We start from the raw sequence: 16,878 nt of genomic DNA, 5'->3' as shown, positions 1-16,878 counted from the left end.
ACCAGTTGTGTTCATTGGAATTAAAATATTTTTCTTTCCAAAGTGAAAATGAAGCAATCAGCTAATACTAAACTACTTGAATACAGTGGGTTAGAATGCAGCTTCTTAAGAGACTATTAAATAATTTAATAGGGCTTGTTTAGCCTGGAACCTGTCCACCCCTCCACCCTGGAATAGCAGTCTTTCTGATACCTATAAAGACTATTAAGAGATGTATCCATGGCCCTTCATGATGGTGAATGGTGGAAGGACAAGAAGCAATAATGAAAAATTGAAACAAGTGAGGTTCCAAGTTCATATACAGGTGGAGAGAGTTTTGCAGTTTTCTGCAAAACCAGTCAAGTGTTGGAACAGGAGAGGTCCTGCAGCTTTCATCCTTGAGAGTTTCCAAAGGCCTAGCTAGATCAAGCCTTGAGTATAAACTGATCTCGTAACTGACAAATTGTGCCTGAGTTTGGACTACTACTCCTGAGATTGATTCCCACTTTAATTATTCAGGTTTTTCTAATTACCAAGTGGCATTAGAAGGGCATGTTTTGATAGGACAAGAGAGAACAGCATCAAGCTCAAAACTATATTTAGATATTAGGAAGAATTTTTATACTGTGAGGGTAGTGAGACACTGGCACAGGTCGCCCAGAGAAACTTTGGCTGCCCCTCCCTGTAAGTGTTTAAGGCCAGCTTGGATAGGGCTTTGAGCAGCTGGTCTAGTGGGAGGTGTCCCTTCCCATGGCAGGAGTGTTGAAACTAGGTGATCTTTAAGGTCCCTTCCTGCCCAAACTATTCTGTGATTCTGTGAGTAGATGCTTAGATCTGGGTAACTGAATAAGGTCCAAATCCCTGGCCATACAGTCACTGTCAGTGGAGGTGCATAGTGATGCATCTGACCACATATAGCTGTTTAATTCAGGATGATACCCTTCTGCCATGGTAATTCCCCATAAAAAGGAAAAGTAACAATACTTAAAAATTACACTCTTTGTGAATGTATATATGTATTACATAAATACATATATACACACACATATTTGCATATGTAAAATATTTTTCTTACTCTGGGTTTTGTCCCCCATCTAAAATTTCAGTTAACTACTTTTTACTTGCTATTTTAGTAATGCTATTTGTTTTACGGTCATTGATTGTATTGTGACATTTGTTGTTTTAATGACAGGGAGGACAGAGAGGCACGGTTCCTAGCTAGTAAAATGGGAATAGTGGCAGCATTTCGATCATGGGCAGGTAAGGGTTTTTTGGTGGTTTTTTGCATTTTACATTCTAGTAAAGAGAGTGGTTTCTTTAAACACAGAATCTGTCTCATTTGCTGTGCCTGATTTTTATCAGTACCTTTCTACGATGGTACTAAAATGTGTTGAGATATTAAATTGGAGGATGTGTATGTAGTTTTCTTTGACTAACTCTACTGACAAGACACAGCTCTTCTTATCCCTCTTAGACAATACCTTAGATCTGTCTTGATGGTACTTGGCGTGTAATGGGTGAGAGGATGTTGAAAATAACAACATAAGAATTTCCCTATGAGATGCTTCTGCCACTGTAAATAAGAAATGTTCTTGTCTATATGAAGAGATACTAACAGCATTGTTTTGTTAACACTAGCTTTTAGCAGGTGCTACAGCTGAAGAGAAATTGCAATGGATGTTATTTTGGGTTTCTCATGTGAAAGACAATGTCTTAAAAATTACTAATGCAATCATTTACCAAAATTTTGGGTCGGATTTTTACAGGCTGTACATGGGAAAGATTCACACTATACAGAAAGCCTTTTTCATTGTAAGACTTTGCTTTATTTTGTAATGCTCTTAAAATTATCAGTAAGCTTAATTTAATATCCAGATATCCTTCAAAAGTTTCTCCATTTGGGAAATAAGCTTGGAAAGTTTTTGATAGCTTTGAAGCTTTTAGGAAGCAGTGTCAGATAGGAGTGTTGCTGCACCTTCCCTTACTCAGACATGTAGCACTGATAGCATGTGCCTTAAAGCTCATGACTGTAGAAACAATTGCGTTGTAAATGTTACTTGCAGTGGCATTTTAGTGGTTACGTGTTTCGTTTCTTTTTTCATACTACTGCCAGTGTTGGAGACTAATATCTTAAATGTTTTTATTGCAAAATATCGTTACCCTGTCAGTCTTCCCAAAAGACACGTAGCTAAACGAGACTTGAGCGTGTTCTTGGGTTTTGTTCTGGATTTTTAGGTGGGTTTTTGCCCATCTGTACTGTCTGCTGTGCTTGCTAGTCTGCTTTTCTGATTTTTCAGACTGGGTTATTCTTCAGAATGGATGGTTGCAGTGTCTTTGATCCTTGTGTGCAGTCATGTCCTTAAAGATAAAATTGAGGCATGCAGCAGTGACTGCGTGCACCCAAATCTATTCCTGCATTGCCACTGGGATGTGGTCACTATATGCTTTTGGAAAAAAAATGTCCTTGGAGGTGCACTGTGGAACACACTTAAATGCTGTTCATATGCCTGAGGCCAACATGTGCTTGTCTAAGCTTTTGTGACATGAAAGCTTTGAAGTTGAAGACTTTCTTCAAGTTCATATAAAGCGGTTAAAAGTATTAGTGAAAATAATTGGATGAGTAGGTGATCTTTTTCATCTTTCAGTAATTTTTAAAGAATGGAGCGTTGTAAATTTATAATACATGAGATAAAGGTGTGCATACCTGGATTCTCTTCGTTCATTTGAAGTTGCACTTTGGAGAAATTTGTTTGTTTTCTGGATAGCACATCTCTCTAAATTTTAATCTATTCTCTGAAGTATGAAGAGAATGACCAAGGAATTGAGCAAGGTTACTGTCTTTGCAGCCACATTTTACTGAAGAGACAGTATAAATTGAGGCTGAGAAACAGTGTGACCTTCAGGTGGTATTCTGTAATATTTAGAAACAATTTCAAGATACTGAAATACTACAGTAATTGCATAAAAATACAGTGCAAACAGACCAAATTGTAAGAGGCTCTGACATTTAACGTGAAGTTAAATTTACTGTGTTGAAACTTCTGGAGATGAGCACTGTTTTTTTGCGGAAGTTGCTTTAAAATGGTGAACAGACAGTGTTATGCCAGATATGTTTAAACTTGCTGTTTAGAATTCACGTGAGATTGTAAAGGAACTGAACAATTTGTTTGGTTAAAATACAGCCTTTGATAGAGAAACTGCTCTCAATTCTGCCAAGCTGATTAAAATTTTTCAGGTTCTATTTTGACAGCTTTGTCTCTCTGCACCTTATTCCATGTAAATGATGTTCCATAGTTTGAAACTAATGTTCATAGTGGAAAGGGCAAAAAAAGTTATAATTTTTAATGACGAATCAAAGTTTTGTGATGAGAAAGTTTTGCTAAATATTACTGGTTGGAAAGGATTTGCATTATAAAAGTGAAAATGCTTTTGATTAGTAATTTTTTCACCTGTGCTTATACTCAAACTGGAAATAGGATTTAAAAATACATCATACTTTTTTTTTTTTTTAGAAGGAGTGTTTTAATGTATTTAATGTTTTCTAGGTATTATCAGCCTGTGCAAACCTGGGAATTCTGGGATTCAGTCTCTTATTGGGGTACTATGTATACCAAATATGGAAATACGGGTAGGTGGTAAATATATAGTACTTATGTAGGAGTAATATTGGATGTTCTAATTAATACATTCTTAAAATTTTGAATAATTTAGTGGTTTAAACGCAGACTCCAGTTATGAGACTTAAGTTTTTGTCCCCCAACTTCAAGTCTATAATTCCATCATAGAACTTCTGTGAGAATGGAATCACACCCTGTATGTCTGAGAGGAGGGAATGGCAGAGAAAAAAGTACAAAATTCATTTTTACTCTGGTCACAAGTCAAAGCAAGTTCACAGTAGCTGCAGTTACCAGTTTAAAACATAATATTGAGACCTGAATCTGAGGTAAAGTAAAATGTTTCTTTCCAGTTATCTGTTGCACTGATAAGTGCATGGTGGCAGCAGTAACTATTCTAAAAATCAGCAATCCGAGTAGCTGAAGCTTCTGCAGAATTCATAGTGCAAAAAAGGCACAGTTCTAAGTTTAAAAAACCTCTTCCTTTCTTTTCTATATTACTTCAGTTTATGAAAATAAGCATGTTATAAAAAAAAGGTACACTGAAACAAAACCACCAGTTTCAGTACTCTGTTAAAATTTCAACTTCACCATTAATAGTAAAAAAAAGGACATTTTTTGTAAATCTGTAAAATATATGTTGTGGTGAGTTTGTGGGGTTTTTTTGTTGTTTTTTTGTAGCGAGGTCTTCTGGAAGTTCTCTATGATATATTTCGCCTTCCTCTCCCTGTTATCGCAGAAGAATTTATTGAGGCACTTCTCAGTGTAGGTGAGTATTTAGAACTAATTCACGTAAGAATTCTGTTAAGCTCTTGTACACAGTTGAACTCTTCACTGTTTATATTTTAAATAATGTCACTATTGTTTTGTCACTTTGGCTACTCTGAAGTTCTGTTTAAAATGCTTAATTGACTGTTAAGTGTTGTAAGTTTGATAAATGAGCAGCAGTGGAGCATAGTGAAGCATTTACACAGATTGTAAACGCATGACGACAAATTAGACTTCTTTGAAGCATTAGAAATGTAGCAGCATTGGTGCACATTACAAAAAAGTTACTAAAAAGTCTTCTATATATTGTGTATCTGTAGGATATCTCCACTGCACTTTAGCAGACTTTCAACTTTTTCTAGGGAAAGTGTATGCTTTTTCATGTTTTTATATTTAGCAGATTTAATATTTTATCTTTAGAATTACACATTTGTAAACCCAGGAGTATCCTTTGCTTTGTGTCCTTTCCTTTGGCAAAAGTATGAGACCAAAAGGAACAAGTTGCAGCCTCTTAATATTCCAGCAATTCTCTTCCTCAAACTCTGGTCATAAATGTTTTGTCATGCAGTTGATTATGAAGGCTTAATCCTTTTTCTGCATTGATAAGTAAATAAGTCATTCTTTATTTGTGACATATGGATGTACATTTCAAAATTGTTATGATTGTTTCTGTTAAATAAGTTTAATCTGTTTATGGATTGGAAATGTTATTATTTTGATTAATACCTTGCTACATACAATCTTTGTCCTAACTTTGAAGTTAGCCCTGTTTTGCTCAGGACTGTGGATTAGATGACTTACTAAAGATCCCTTCTGAGGGAATTTTATATAATTTAAAACCTGAAATAACATTAGTTGGCAAGAACTATTATTTACGTGTTGACAACCATTAAAATAACATTGTGAAATCCAATATTGTAATTACTGTTGTCCATATTTTCTCATTTCAGATCCAAGCAGGTTTCAGGACTGTTGGAGGCTTTCTGATGGCTTTGTAGCTGCTGAAGCTAAAACAATATTACCCCATCGAGCCAGGTCAAGGTGAGCATTTTAGGAACTTAGTATAGGCCCTTCTTTTTGATTTGTGGAGTTGCTGAGAAAACATTTTTTGTTTTCTTGTAGATACACTTAAGAAATGAGCTTTCTAAACTGTTTCCATATTTTTTTTTCTCCTTAGGCCTGATCTCATGGATAATTATTTGGCTTTAGTGCTTTCAGCTTTTATCACCAATGGACTTCTGGAGGTAACTAATGACTTCAAGTTTGAATAGATGCTTGTTACTTTTATTTCCTATAAACATTAAAATAAGATGCTATACATTAAATGTTGTAATATTTTTTTTAAACTTTTTTAAGGGTCTGGTTGAAGTGATCACAAGTAGTGATGATCATGTATCTGTTAGAGCAACTATCCTTTTAGGAGAACTTTTGCACATGGTAAGTAAAACTTTTTGCTGAGAATAAGTTGTATTAGTAGCTAGTTGTAAATAGATATTTTATGTTACAGCTTTGAATTTATGTTATGAACATGGAATATCTACTTTTTGTCAGAATAACAGGTTAATTTACATTACATCTTTTGGCACTTTATGGAGTAATAACAGTATGAATCAACAGGAAGGCCATTTGGAAAGTACTGAAAGTGCGAGAGCTTCTTCTCCAAGGATAATTCCCAGCTCTCAAAACTGTCACCAGTACACTTACTTGCCTCAGTAGCCAGTTGTATTTTTAAGCTAGTGTCCAGCAAATTCACCCATCAGTTAACTGCATTTGGCAAAAGGACTACAGCCAATTTTTCATTTCTTAGAATGATGGTGGTCTTCTGGCATTTGTCACAAATGGAGTGAGAGATGCACTTAAGGCATAGGAGAGAAGCAGCAGTGTACTTTGTTGATATAAAACAAGGGTTAACAAAGTTGGATAATAAATACAACAGTGGTTTAACATGATACAATGGCAAGGTATGCTTGATTATTTACTGTATAGAGGACAAGGGATAGTCTTCTGTCAGGGAAACCCTCCCATTGAGTCATAAGGTTCAGAAAGGACTCTCTTTCTAAACTCCTCAGAGAGGAATTTAGGTGTGACTGGATCCAGTCCAAGTCACAGACTTGATAGTTTATGTCTGAAAGATTACATGTGTGTAATCAATCCTTTTTATCACTTAGTTAATGTTTCTGAGTGTTGGTTCTTCTTCCCAATTCACTTACTGAATATCTGACACAATAAGGATTCTTTCAACCTTGAGGAGTAACCTTGAGAGATGTTCCTAATCAAGGGGAGATCCTGGTGTGAAGCCCACTTTTTTTTTCAGGAGAGCTTAGTGTGCCCTGGGCTGTCTGCTGTTTTAAAGGGTGTGATAATTGATGTATAGATATATCTGCATACCAGCAAGAAATTTGCCATCACTTTTCCAGACAGCTCTTGGCTACTGTGTTGCCATCTATCCCCCAACGTCCAGGGTAAGCTCCTTGCAGGCATCACAACCTCTACTAGTGGGTATGGCTTAAGCAAGGCTGAGGGGTCATACTGACATACTCCACCCTGTGACCGTACTCACTTTATCTTGCCTTAACAGAATAATGGTACAGGCACCTCTTGCCTTAGTGCCATAAGCAATATATTAATAGTTGTGTGCTTTTAGATCTGTGGTAAATAGATAGTGAAGTACTACTATTCGTTGTGTGTTAGTTTTTGTTTTGGGATAGTTGAAGTTGGGTTATTTGTTTTATCATGTACCAACCCTTTATATGCAACTTAATTACAAGCCATAAACATATTAAAGTTAAGAGCTGGCAAAGTCACAACTTGGTGAAGCATAGAATTAAACAGTCCTCTTGCTGACCCTCCAAGAAGAGTTTCTCACCAGTGGTGTTATCCATCGTCACTCTTTCCAAGACATGGCCCAACACTTCTGTATAATGATGAATGGCAATTAGAGGGTTTTGTCCATTATTTCATAGAATCATAGAATCATAGAATCATAGAATCATAGGGGTTGGAAGGGACCTCGAAAGATCATCTAGTCCAACCCCCCTGCCAGAGCAGGGTCACCTAGAGTACATCACACAGGAAGGCATCTAGGCGGGTTTTGAATGTCTCCAGCGAAGGAGACTCCACAACCTCTCTGGGCAGCCTGTTCCAGTGCTCTGTCACTCTTACAGTAAAAAAATTTTTCCTGATATTCATCTTAAACCTCCTATGCTCCAACTTGTATCCATTACCCCTTGTCCTATCACTGGTCTTCACTGAAAAAAGCTTAACTCCATCGTCTTGACACTCACCCTTTACATATTTGTAAACATTGATGAGGTCCCCCCTCAGTCTCCTTTTCTCCAAACTAAAGAGACCCAGCTCCCTCAGCCTTTCCTCATAAGGGAGATGTTCCACTCCCTTAATCATCCTTGTGGCTCTGCGCTGGACTCTTTCAAGCACTTCCCTGTCCTTCTTGAACTGAGGGGCCCAGAACTGGACACAATATTCCAGATGTGGCCTCACCAATGCAGAATAGAGGGGGAGGAGAACCTCTCTTGACCTACTAACCACACCCTTTCTAATACACCCCAGGATGCCATTGGCCTTCTTAGCCACAAGGGCACACTGCTGACTCATGGTCATCCTCCTGTCTACCATGACCCCCAGGTCCCTTTCACCTACACTGCTCTCCAGCAGGTCAGCCCCCAACCTGTACTGGTGCATGGCGTTTTTCTTCCCCAAATGCAAAACTCTACACTTGCTCTTGTTAAACTTCATCAGGTTTTTCCCCGCCCAATTCCAGATTTCAGATGTGTTCTAGTAGCTGACAAAGGTCCTTGTGTTGTAATAGTTTCTTCAACACTGTAATATTAATTCTGATGGAAGTAGGCTATAAGTCTTGACTCAGTGTGTAATTAGATTGTAACAATTGTTAAGACATAACAGGAGCTGGATAATTAGTCACATTGCATACCTTTAGTAAAGTCACAAACACTTGAATGATGGCATGTATGTGCAGTAATGTTATCTGTGAGTGTAAAACCACAGAGGATTCAGATACAGACACATCCTTTTCTAATATATTTGAGGGGTTTCATCAGGATGTGTTTCAGAATGACAGACATTTTACTCCATATCAAGACAAATGTCTAGGGCTTTGATGGCATTACTCTCACAAATCTTTGTTGTTCCCGTGCAGTGGATGCATGTGTTAAGATCAATAGTTTGCCTTTTGTTTTTGTTGGGCCCATATTCTGTGTTCAAATGGACAGAGTATAGATAGCTCAAGTGTGATTTAATCCTAACAGAATGATTTGGTTTATGAACTGAAGTATCCTGTATTGTTAAGACAAATGCAGTGGCTGTATTGTTTATGAGATCATAAGTAAAACTGAGTACCACCAAGATTGTAGTTCTTTTACAATTTTAGTTACGTTATCCCAAATTACCTTTTGAATTTCAGTGGGTCAGTTGCCCTCTTCTTTTATTGCTGCACAAAGTGCATCTGCAGTCAACTGATGCTCTCTTTCATTAATTCTTTCCCACTGAGGCAGTGTATCAGATAAAAGCCTTTGGTTGCTTCCCAATGCTAATAGAGAAGATGGCAGTGAGTGTTCTAATTTAAATTAATTGTGGTGCTCAGTCTATTTATGAATACTTCAGCATCTCCACTGTTTAAGTCTCCCAGTCCTGTCTCCTTGGTTGCCTTGGAGAGGTGAAGGTTCACCCATGTAACCATGCTAATTATCCTGCATAGGATATACTTAGGAATTTGGTGAACAGGTTGGTTTGGTTGTTGACGTATTAATTTACATCAATAGTTCGGTTCTTTTAAGAAACCATGATGGATTAAATAACTACATTTTTGGCCTGTATTTTTAATTGCTTACATTCCAGCTACAAAATTTGTGGGAATAGAGTTTTCTTATCCTTTACAATTGGGACAGATGTTGTTGTACTAGGGTCAGTAATGTTTATTTTAAATTTGAATTATAGTCCCCACTGTGGTGTTCCCAGAGGCAGACTACAAAAACAGTACTAAGGTAAAATTGAGCCAAAAATCCAGTCCTTGTTTCTCTAAAGTGGGGATCAGTTTGCTTCCAAATTCAAGGTTTCCCATTGACAGAGCCACTGTGTGGCACCAGCCCACACAGCACAGGAGTCTGTCTGTATTATTTTTGCTCCATTCTTTGCTGCTAAAACAAGTGCCCTTATGTTTTCTGCTTGTGCACTGCCTTCACCTTCTGTTGTTACTTGTTTGCCAGTGGTAATACCTTCTGCAATGGCCTTATACTGCTATTTAGTCTTTACGTTCTTTGCTGAAGAATTTGTAAAACCAAATGTGTTTTCTGTTGGTGTACCTGCACAGAGGGGCAGTACATCCAGAATAGGTGAAGGTTTAAAAGGCTGTTGTAACACTGAAGGGTCTGTGTTTATGGACATCTGCAATTTGGAAATGTTAGTGTGTCCTTCAGGTAACTGCATTTTCTGCATCTCCTGTTAGGTAGGCATACAATTTTCTGATAGCGAGGTTTTGTGCAACTCCTAAGGGAGCAGTCCCCTTTAGAATCATAGACTCATAGAGTAGTTTGGGTTAGAAGGGACCTTAAAGAGAATCTAGTTCCAACCCCCCTGCATGGTCAGGGGCACTTGCTGCTAGACCAAGTTGGTCAAAGTCCTATCCAACGTGCCCTTGAACACTTCCAGGGGTGGGGCTGCCACAGCTTCCCTAGGCAACCTGTTTTAGTATCTTACCACCCTCATTGTGAAGAATTTCTTTGTAATGTCTGATTTAAATCTCCCCTCTTCCAGTTTTAATTCATTAGTCCTTGTCTTCTTGCTACAAGCCCTAGTAAAAAGTCCCTCCCCAGCTTTCCTGTAGCCTCTTCAGGTACTGGAAGTCCACCATGAGGTCTCTCCAGAGTTTTCTCTTCTCCAGGCTGAACAGCCTCAACTCTCAGCTTGTCTTCATAGGAGGGGTGCACCAGATCAGTTTGAAGCAGCTGATAGTAAGTGGTAATAGAGTTGTGGGTTGTACTGAGCCCAGTTAGTATTATGGTTTTAATTCTTTGGAGTTTTGACTGCCTATCATGGTTTGACTTAAACCAGAACACCACCTTTTTATGTTCTGGTTTCCACTCCCAGGGTTTGCCTTTCTGTAAGAGTGAGTTTAATGGTTGGGAGATGATGGAAAATCCAGGTACATGCTTCCTCCAATATTCTCTAGTTCCCATTAACTGTTGTAACTCCTTCCTTGATTGGGGCATTTGCAGTTCTTCAGCTTTTCTTAAGCTTATCTGGAGGAATCACTGCACTGCCTACTCCTCACCAAGTAACTAAAAATTGTACTTCTTTACTTGGTCCCTGACATTTTCCTGTTAGAATCTTGATTTCTGTTTATTTAGTGCTTGCCATACTGCTGCTGCTACTTCCTTCACCTTGTCAGAGGAAGTTCCTCCCAACAAGAATATCATCTATATATATTGGTACAGTTTCACATCCTGGGGAAGTGACACTGTAAAAGTTCAGCAGCGTTGTAGGTATCTGTTAAAGGTATATTGTAATCCCTCCCAAGTGAAAGCAAACTTACCTTTATCCTGCTCCCTCAAGGGAACCATAAAGAACGTATCTTTTACACCTAGCACTGCCATCTGCTTGCAATATAGTTTGCAAAATTTGTGACAGCAGCTGTTAGAGGGGCAGTATTAGCATTCAGGCATGATAATCGTGACACGCCACCTCCTGTCCGGTTTCAGAACTGGCCAGGCCAGGTGAGTTACACAGAATTGGCCTCTGGAGATAAGTTGTTTCTTCAAATCAGCTGTGACTTCAGAAATCCGATTTTGTGCCGCAGCAGAAATCAGGTATTGCTTGCAGTATGTTAGTGATTTTTGAATCAGGGGGTGAGGAGCTGCATGAAGTGATGATCTCATTGGCATTACTGAGACCTGGTGGGATGGCTGCTATGACTGGTGTGTCAGAATGGAGGGTTTATAAACTCTATAGGAAGGACAGATGGGATGGGGGTGTTGCCATCTATGTCAAAGAGCAACTGGAGTGCATGGAGCTCTCCCTGGGGATGGATGAGTAGCCAACAGAGAGCTTATAGGTTAAAATTAAGGGGACGAAAGGCCAAGGTGACATCACAGTGGGGATTTGCTGCAGGTCACCTGAGCAGGAGGATAATACAGACGAGGCACTATATAGACAGATAGGAGCAGCTTCACATTCGCAACCCATGGTCCTCATGGAAGACTTCAACCGCCCTGACATTTGTTGGAAGAACAACTCTGCTAAATGCAGACAATCCAGGAGGTTCCTAGAGTGCAAGGATGATAACTTCCTTCTCCAAGTAATCGAGGAACCTTGTCCTCACCAATGAGGAGAGGCTGTTGAGGGATGTTAAGCTCAAGGGCAGCCTAGTTTGTAGTGACCATGAAGTGGTGGAGTTCAAGATCCTTAGGGCAGCAAGGAGGGCTCACAGCAAGCTTACTACTCTTGACTTCAGGAGGGCAGATTTCAGCCTTTTCAGGGATCTGCTCAAGAGAGTGTCTAGGGATAACATCCTGGAGGGTAGAAAGGGCCCATGAAAGCTGGTTGATATTTAAGGATCACCTTCTCCAGGCCCAAGAGTGTTGCATCCCAACTAAGAGGAGGTCAAGTAGAAACTCCAGGAGGGCAGCATGGATGAGTAAGCAGCTTCTAGAAAAGCTCAAGCTTCAGAAGGAAGCATACAGGGAGTGGAAGCTAGGGCAGGTATCCTGGGAGGATTACAAAGAGGTGGTCTGAGCAGCTAGGGATCAGGTCAGGAGAGCCAAATCCCTGCTAGAATTAAATCTCACCAGGGGTGTTAAGAACAACAAGAAAAGCTTCTTTAGGTATGTTGAGGAGAAAAGGACATCCAAGGAGAGTGTAGGCCTTCTCCTGAAGGAAACGGGCAAGGTATCAACACAGGATATTGAGAAGGCTCCATGACTTCTTTGCATCAGTCTTCTCTAGCAAGTGCTCCAGCCTCAACACAAAGGCCACAGCAGGTGAAAGCAGAGACTGGAAGAGTGAATTACTCCCCACTATAGGAGTAGAGCAGGTTCGTGACCATCTAAAGAACCTGAAGGTGCATAAACGTATGGGACCTGATGGGATTCAGCCGCGGGTCCTGAGGGAGCTGGCAGATGCAGTTGCTAAGCCTCTGTCCATCATATTTGAGAGGTCATGGCAGTCTGGTGAGGTTCCCACTGGTTGGGAAGAAGGGAACATAGCCCCTCTTTTTAAAAAAGGGGAAATAAAAAGACCCAAGGAACTACATGCCAGTCAGTCTCACCTCTGTGGCCTGCAAGATCATGGAGCAGATCCTCCTGAAATGTCTGCTAAGGGACATGGAAAATAAGGAAGTGACTCGTGACAGCCAGCATGGCTTTGCTAAGGGCAAGTCATGCCTGACCAATTTAGTGACCTTCTATAACAAGACTACAGAGATGGTGGATGGTAGCAGAGCAACTGATGTCAGCTGCCTGGATTTGTGCAAGACATTTGACACTGTCCCACATGACATCCTGGTCTCCAAACTGACAAGGCATGGATTTGACAGATGGACCACTTGGTGGATAAGAGATTGGCTGGATTGTCACACCCAGAGTGTTGTGGTCAATGGCTCAGTGTCCAAATGGAGGCAGGTGACGAGTGGTGTCCCTCAGGGGTCAGTACTGGGACCAGGGCTGTTTAACATCTTTGTTGGAGACATGGACAGTGGAATTGAGTGTATCCTCAGCAGGTTTGCTGATGATACCAAGCTGTGTGGTGTGGTTGACACCCAAGAGGGAAGTGATGCCCTCCAGAGGGACCTTGACAGGCTGGAGAGGTGGGCCAGTGCCAACCTCATGAAGTTCAACAAGGCCAAGTGCAAGGTCCTGCACCTGGGCCAGTGCAACCCCAGGCAGAAATACGGGCTGGGGGAAGAATGGCATGAGAGCAGTCCTGAGGAAAAGGACTTTGAGGTGGTAGTGGATGAGGAGCTCAACATGAGCCACCAGTGTGTGCTGGAGCCCAGAGAGCCAAACACATTTTGGGCTGCATCAAAAGAAGTGTGGCCAGCAGGGTGATTCTGCCCCTCTCCTCTGGTGAGACCCCACCTGGAGTACTGTGTGCAGATCTGGTGCCCTCAGCACAGGAAAGGCATGGAGTTCTTGGAAAGGATTTGGAGGAGGGCCATGAAGATGATCAGAGAGCTGGAGCACCTCTGCTGTGGAGACAGGCTGACGGAGTTGGGGCTGTTGAGCCTGGAGAAGAGAAGGCTCCAGGGAGACCTTATAATGGCCTTCCAGTACTTGAAGGGGGCCTACAGGAAAGCTGGGGAAGCTTCATCAGAGAAGATAGTGATAGGACGAGGGGTAATGGTTTTAAACTGCAAGAGGGGAGATGTAGGTTAGATATTAGGAAGAAATTCTTCACTGTATTGTTTGTGAGGAACTGGAATGGGTTGCCCAGGGAGATTATTAATGCCCCCTCCCTGGAGGTGGTTAAGGCCAGGTTGGACGAGGTTTTGTGCAACCTGGTCTAGTGGTAGGGTTCCCTGCTCATGGCAGGGGGGTTGGAAGTTGATGATCTTTATGGTCCCTTCCAACCTTAATGTTTCTGTGATTCTAAGTACACACACTGTAGCCTGCTGATTCGGGCCAGGGCTGGGATTGATTGATTGATGTCTGAGCTAAGGGAACACACAATGTCATTTTGCAGAAGGCACCAGGTTCATTTGTTTACAACACAGAAACCTAAAATATTTTCATTATGATCTTTAACTGCAAAGCAGGTAGTTGACCTGTGCTTCTTGCCTGGGAGCCATAAATTGACCTTGGCAGTTTGACACACAACACTCACTCCATTCACACTTGTAATCTCAACTCTTTTTTTTTCACATCCTCTTGATTACAAGAACAGCATATGTAGCACAGCACTTTTCAATCCGTTTTCTTGTGGGGTTTTAGGTTTGGTTTTTTTTGTGGTTTTGTTGGGGTTTTTTGTTCGAATAGACTGCGTTATAAGAGATGGTAAAATGGTGAAATACAACTTTGTCATACAAAAATTGGAATATGAATGATCAGCCATAGTCTGCATCTTCAGACTATCATCTCATTTCAGTGCTGCTTAGCGCTCAAAAAAACAAGATTACAATGTTCAGATATAGGTTTGTGTATTGCTATGGTGATTTATAACATTTCCACTCAGCAGCATGTGTCACAACCACAAAAAATCTGTCCTTTTGTTTCTTCAGGGATTTCTCTTAAAATTGGCAGAAATTCTTGAATATTCAGTCAGCCATGTTTAAAAAGAAGAATATAACAACATATGTTATTTTTACTGATACTTGGGTATGCTGCGAAGTTTAGGTATTTTTCAGTTTTCTGAAGAGATGGCTGTTTACAAATACTTGTGAAGTTTTTTGACACTTATGTAGGTCTAAGAGATTGAAGTATTTTTTTTAATCTTTGTTGTTCCTTAGTTTCCAAAAATATTTGCAGAACTAGCTATGTTTTAAAAATAAAAGCAATTAAAGGTCTAATTACTTGAGATGTTATTTTAGTTCATTAGGTTTGGGAGACAGGGAACAGAAATATTGGTAGTAAAAAGTCTCTAGTAGAAATTATCAGCTGAAATTGTATTTCTGATTTTAAATTTTTTAGTACTTTTATACATATGACATAAAGGTACCTGATTCTGTGTGGTTTTGCACATTACCGCTTTAAAAACCGCTAATGAAAACAATACAAATAAGAAGGGTCTGAAATCTGTAATTGTCTTAAGTTGCTTTCAGTTCTGTTCCAGATTGATTAGTTAGATCAAATATTCAAAGTGGAATGTGTAATTATTGCTCTTATGTTAGGAAAAAGGTAGTTTTGTTGTCATGCATTTGTGAAGGTCTTGTGAAAAGTGGTGTATGTTTCAAATGTTGATCCTAAAGAGGTGGACAAAAATGTTGTAATTAGTTATTCTAACTGGTCTTTTACTGTTGTGTTTTTTTAGGCAAACACAATTCTTCCTCATTCTCACAGCCATCACTTGCATTGCTTACCAACGCTAATGAATATGGCAGCATCTTTTGACATCATGAAAGAGAAAAGACTGTAAGAATTCTTTATTACACTTAAAAGCAAAAATACTGACATCTCATTTTGTCCTTACAATTGAGTGAAAGCTGACGTTGAAAGTCTTCTGGTGCCTGAAATGAGTGCTGTTTTTATTTGAAAGCAAGCAAACATGCATATAGAAGTGGTCTGTCACATTTACAGGGCAGTACTTTTCAGTGGATAGTTCCAGAGGTGTTTACAGTAACAATTGAGAAATTTGGAAAGAAAGTTTTGACAGTAGATTTCAGACACTTTTTGCATATATCGCAAGATTTTTACACAGAATATTTTATAAAATAACTGTAAGGCACTGTATGACTAAGCAGCGTCCAAGAAATGTTCTGTTTAATCTTTCTGTTATTTCACACTTACCATTTGGCATTTTGATAAAATTAAGCTTTCACAATTAAAAAAGCCTGCACCATTGTTTTTTCTTCTGTTTTTGTTTATGGCTAAATGGTGAGTCATCATTAGTGTGAGCAAGAACAGAAGATGTAATACTCTCATCAAGTTGGTTTTAGATATTTTTTTAAAAATAACTTTTTTCTTCCAAAGAAAATGGTAGTGGTAGCAGTTGTAATAATGTTAAAATGTTCTGTGGCTTTTGGTCAAAGTTTGCACTAGTATTTTTTCCGTTCCCTTAATTTCCATGTAAGTATAAAGATGTTTGAACAGTAATTTTAAATTTTGTGCAGCATTCTCAATGACATGTAGTTAAACAGTACTAGTGATCTGTTTGAAACTTGTACCAATCAATTTAGATATATTTAGGCATCTGACTGGAAAAAGATGTTTATAGAAGCTTTGTATTTCTCTTTAAATTAGAAGTACTTGAACTTTGAGATTTAAAAAAACAATGGGCTCTTTTAGTTTACCTATATTTTTAGAATTTGTGTGTACATCTACTAATCTTGGAATGCAACCTCTGCAGTGCTCTGTCATACCATCTCCTGGGCACTTCATGCAATTTAAACCTCCAGAGAAAAGAATTCAAATAGTTTGATATATCTGCGTGTCTTTAAAGTGTTTCTGTATCTCAGTGTTCTTACTTCCGTATCTCTGTAGAAGACAATTAAAATTGATTGTGATTTGTTTTTTTTTTGTTTTCTAATAGTAAATGATAGGAAGTATTTTCATTAATTACTTTTGCCATTCCTGATCTGCCTAGTCTGATCATTATTTTGATAAATACATTTTAACTTCATATTTTGTCTTGCATTTACTTGTCAGTGATTTATTACTGAGTCTTTCTGAGCTGCTGCTCTGAAAAGATAAATGCTCTTTGTACAATGCTTCCAAGAAACACAGTACTCTTTTGCTTTTTAGTTTTGAAGATTTCTTCTATGTCAGTAGAAGATTTTGATGCATGACAACACAGTTTTTCTTCAAAAAAGGCGTATCTGAAACTCCATCACAGGGTA

General features: G+C 39.2%; 1 protein-coding gene across 2 annotated transcripts in view; it reads left to right on the top strand.

The window, feature by feature from the left end:
- RICTOR (RPTOR independent companion of MTOR complex 2) overlaps positions 1 to 16,878 on the top strand; it is a 98,919-nt gene that overhangs the window by 41,590 nt on the left and 40,451 nt on the right. For both annotated transcript variants that reach the window (XM_051642372.1, XM_051642371.1), the window contains exons 10-16: positions 1,172 to 1,239; positions 3,525 to 3,607; positions 4,275 to 4,362; positions 5,312 to 5,402; positions 5,539 to 5,605; positions 5,718 to 5,798; positions 15,354 to 15,454. In XM_051642372.1, the coding sequence (XP_051498332.1) occupies positions 1,172 to 1,239; positions 3,525 to 3,607; positions 4,275 to 4,362; positions 5,312 to 5,402; positions 5,539 to 5,605; positions 5,718 to 5,798; positions 15,354 to 15,454 (579 nt within the window). The remainder of the gene's footprint in view (positions 1 to 1,171; positions 1,240 to 3,524; positions 3,608 to 4,274; positions 4,363 to 5,311; positions 5,403 to 5,538; positions 5,606 to 5,717; positions 5,799 to 15,353; positions 15,455 to 16,878) is intronic.

This window comes from Apus apus, chromosome Z (assembly GCF_020740795.1).
Source record: "Apus apus isolate bApuApu2 chromosome Z, bApuApu2.pri.cur, whole genome shotgun sequence".
In the NCBI taxonomy this organism is placed as follows: Eukaryota; Metazoa; Chordata; class Aves; order Apodiformes; family Apodidae; genus Apus; species Apus apus.
This window is presented reverse-complemented; position numbering and strand designations above follow the sequence as displayed.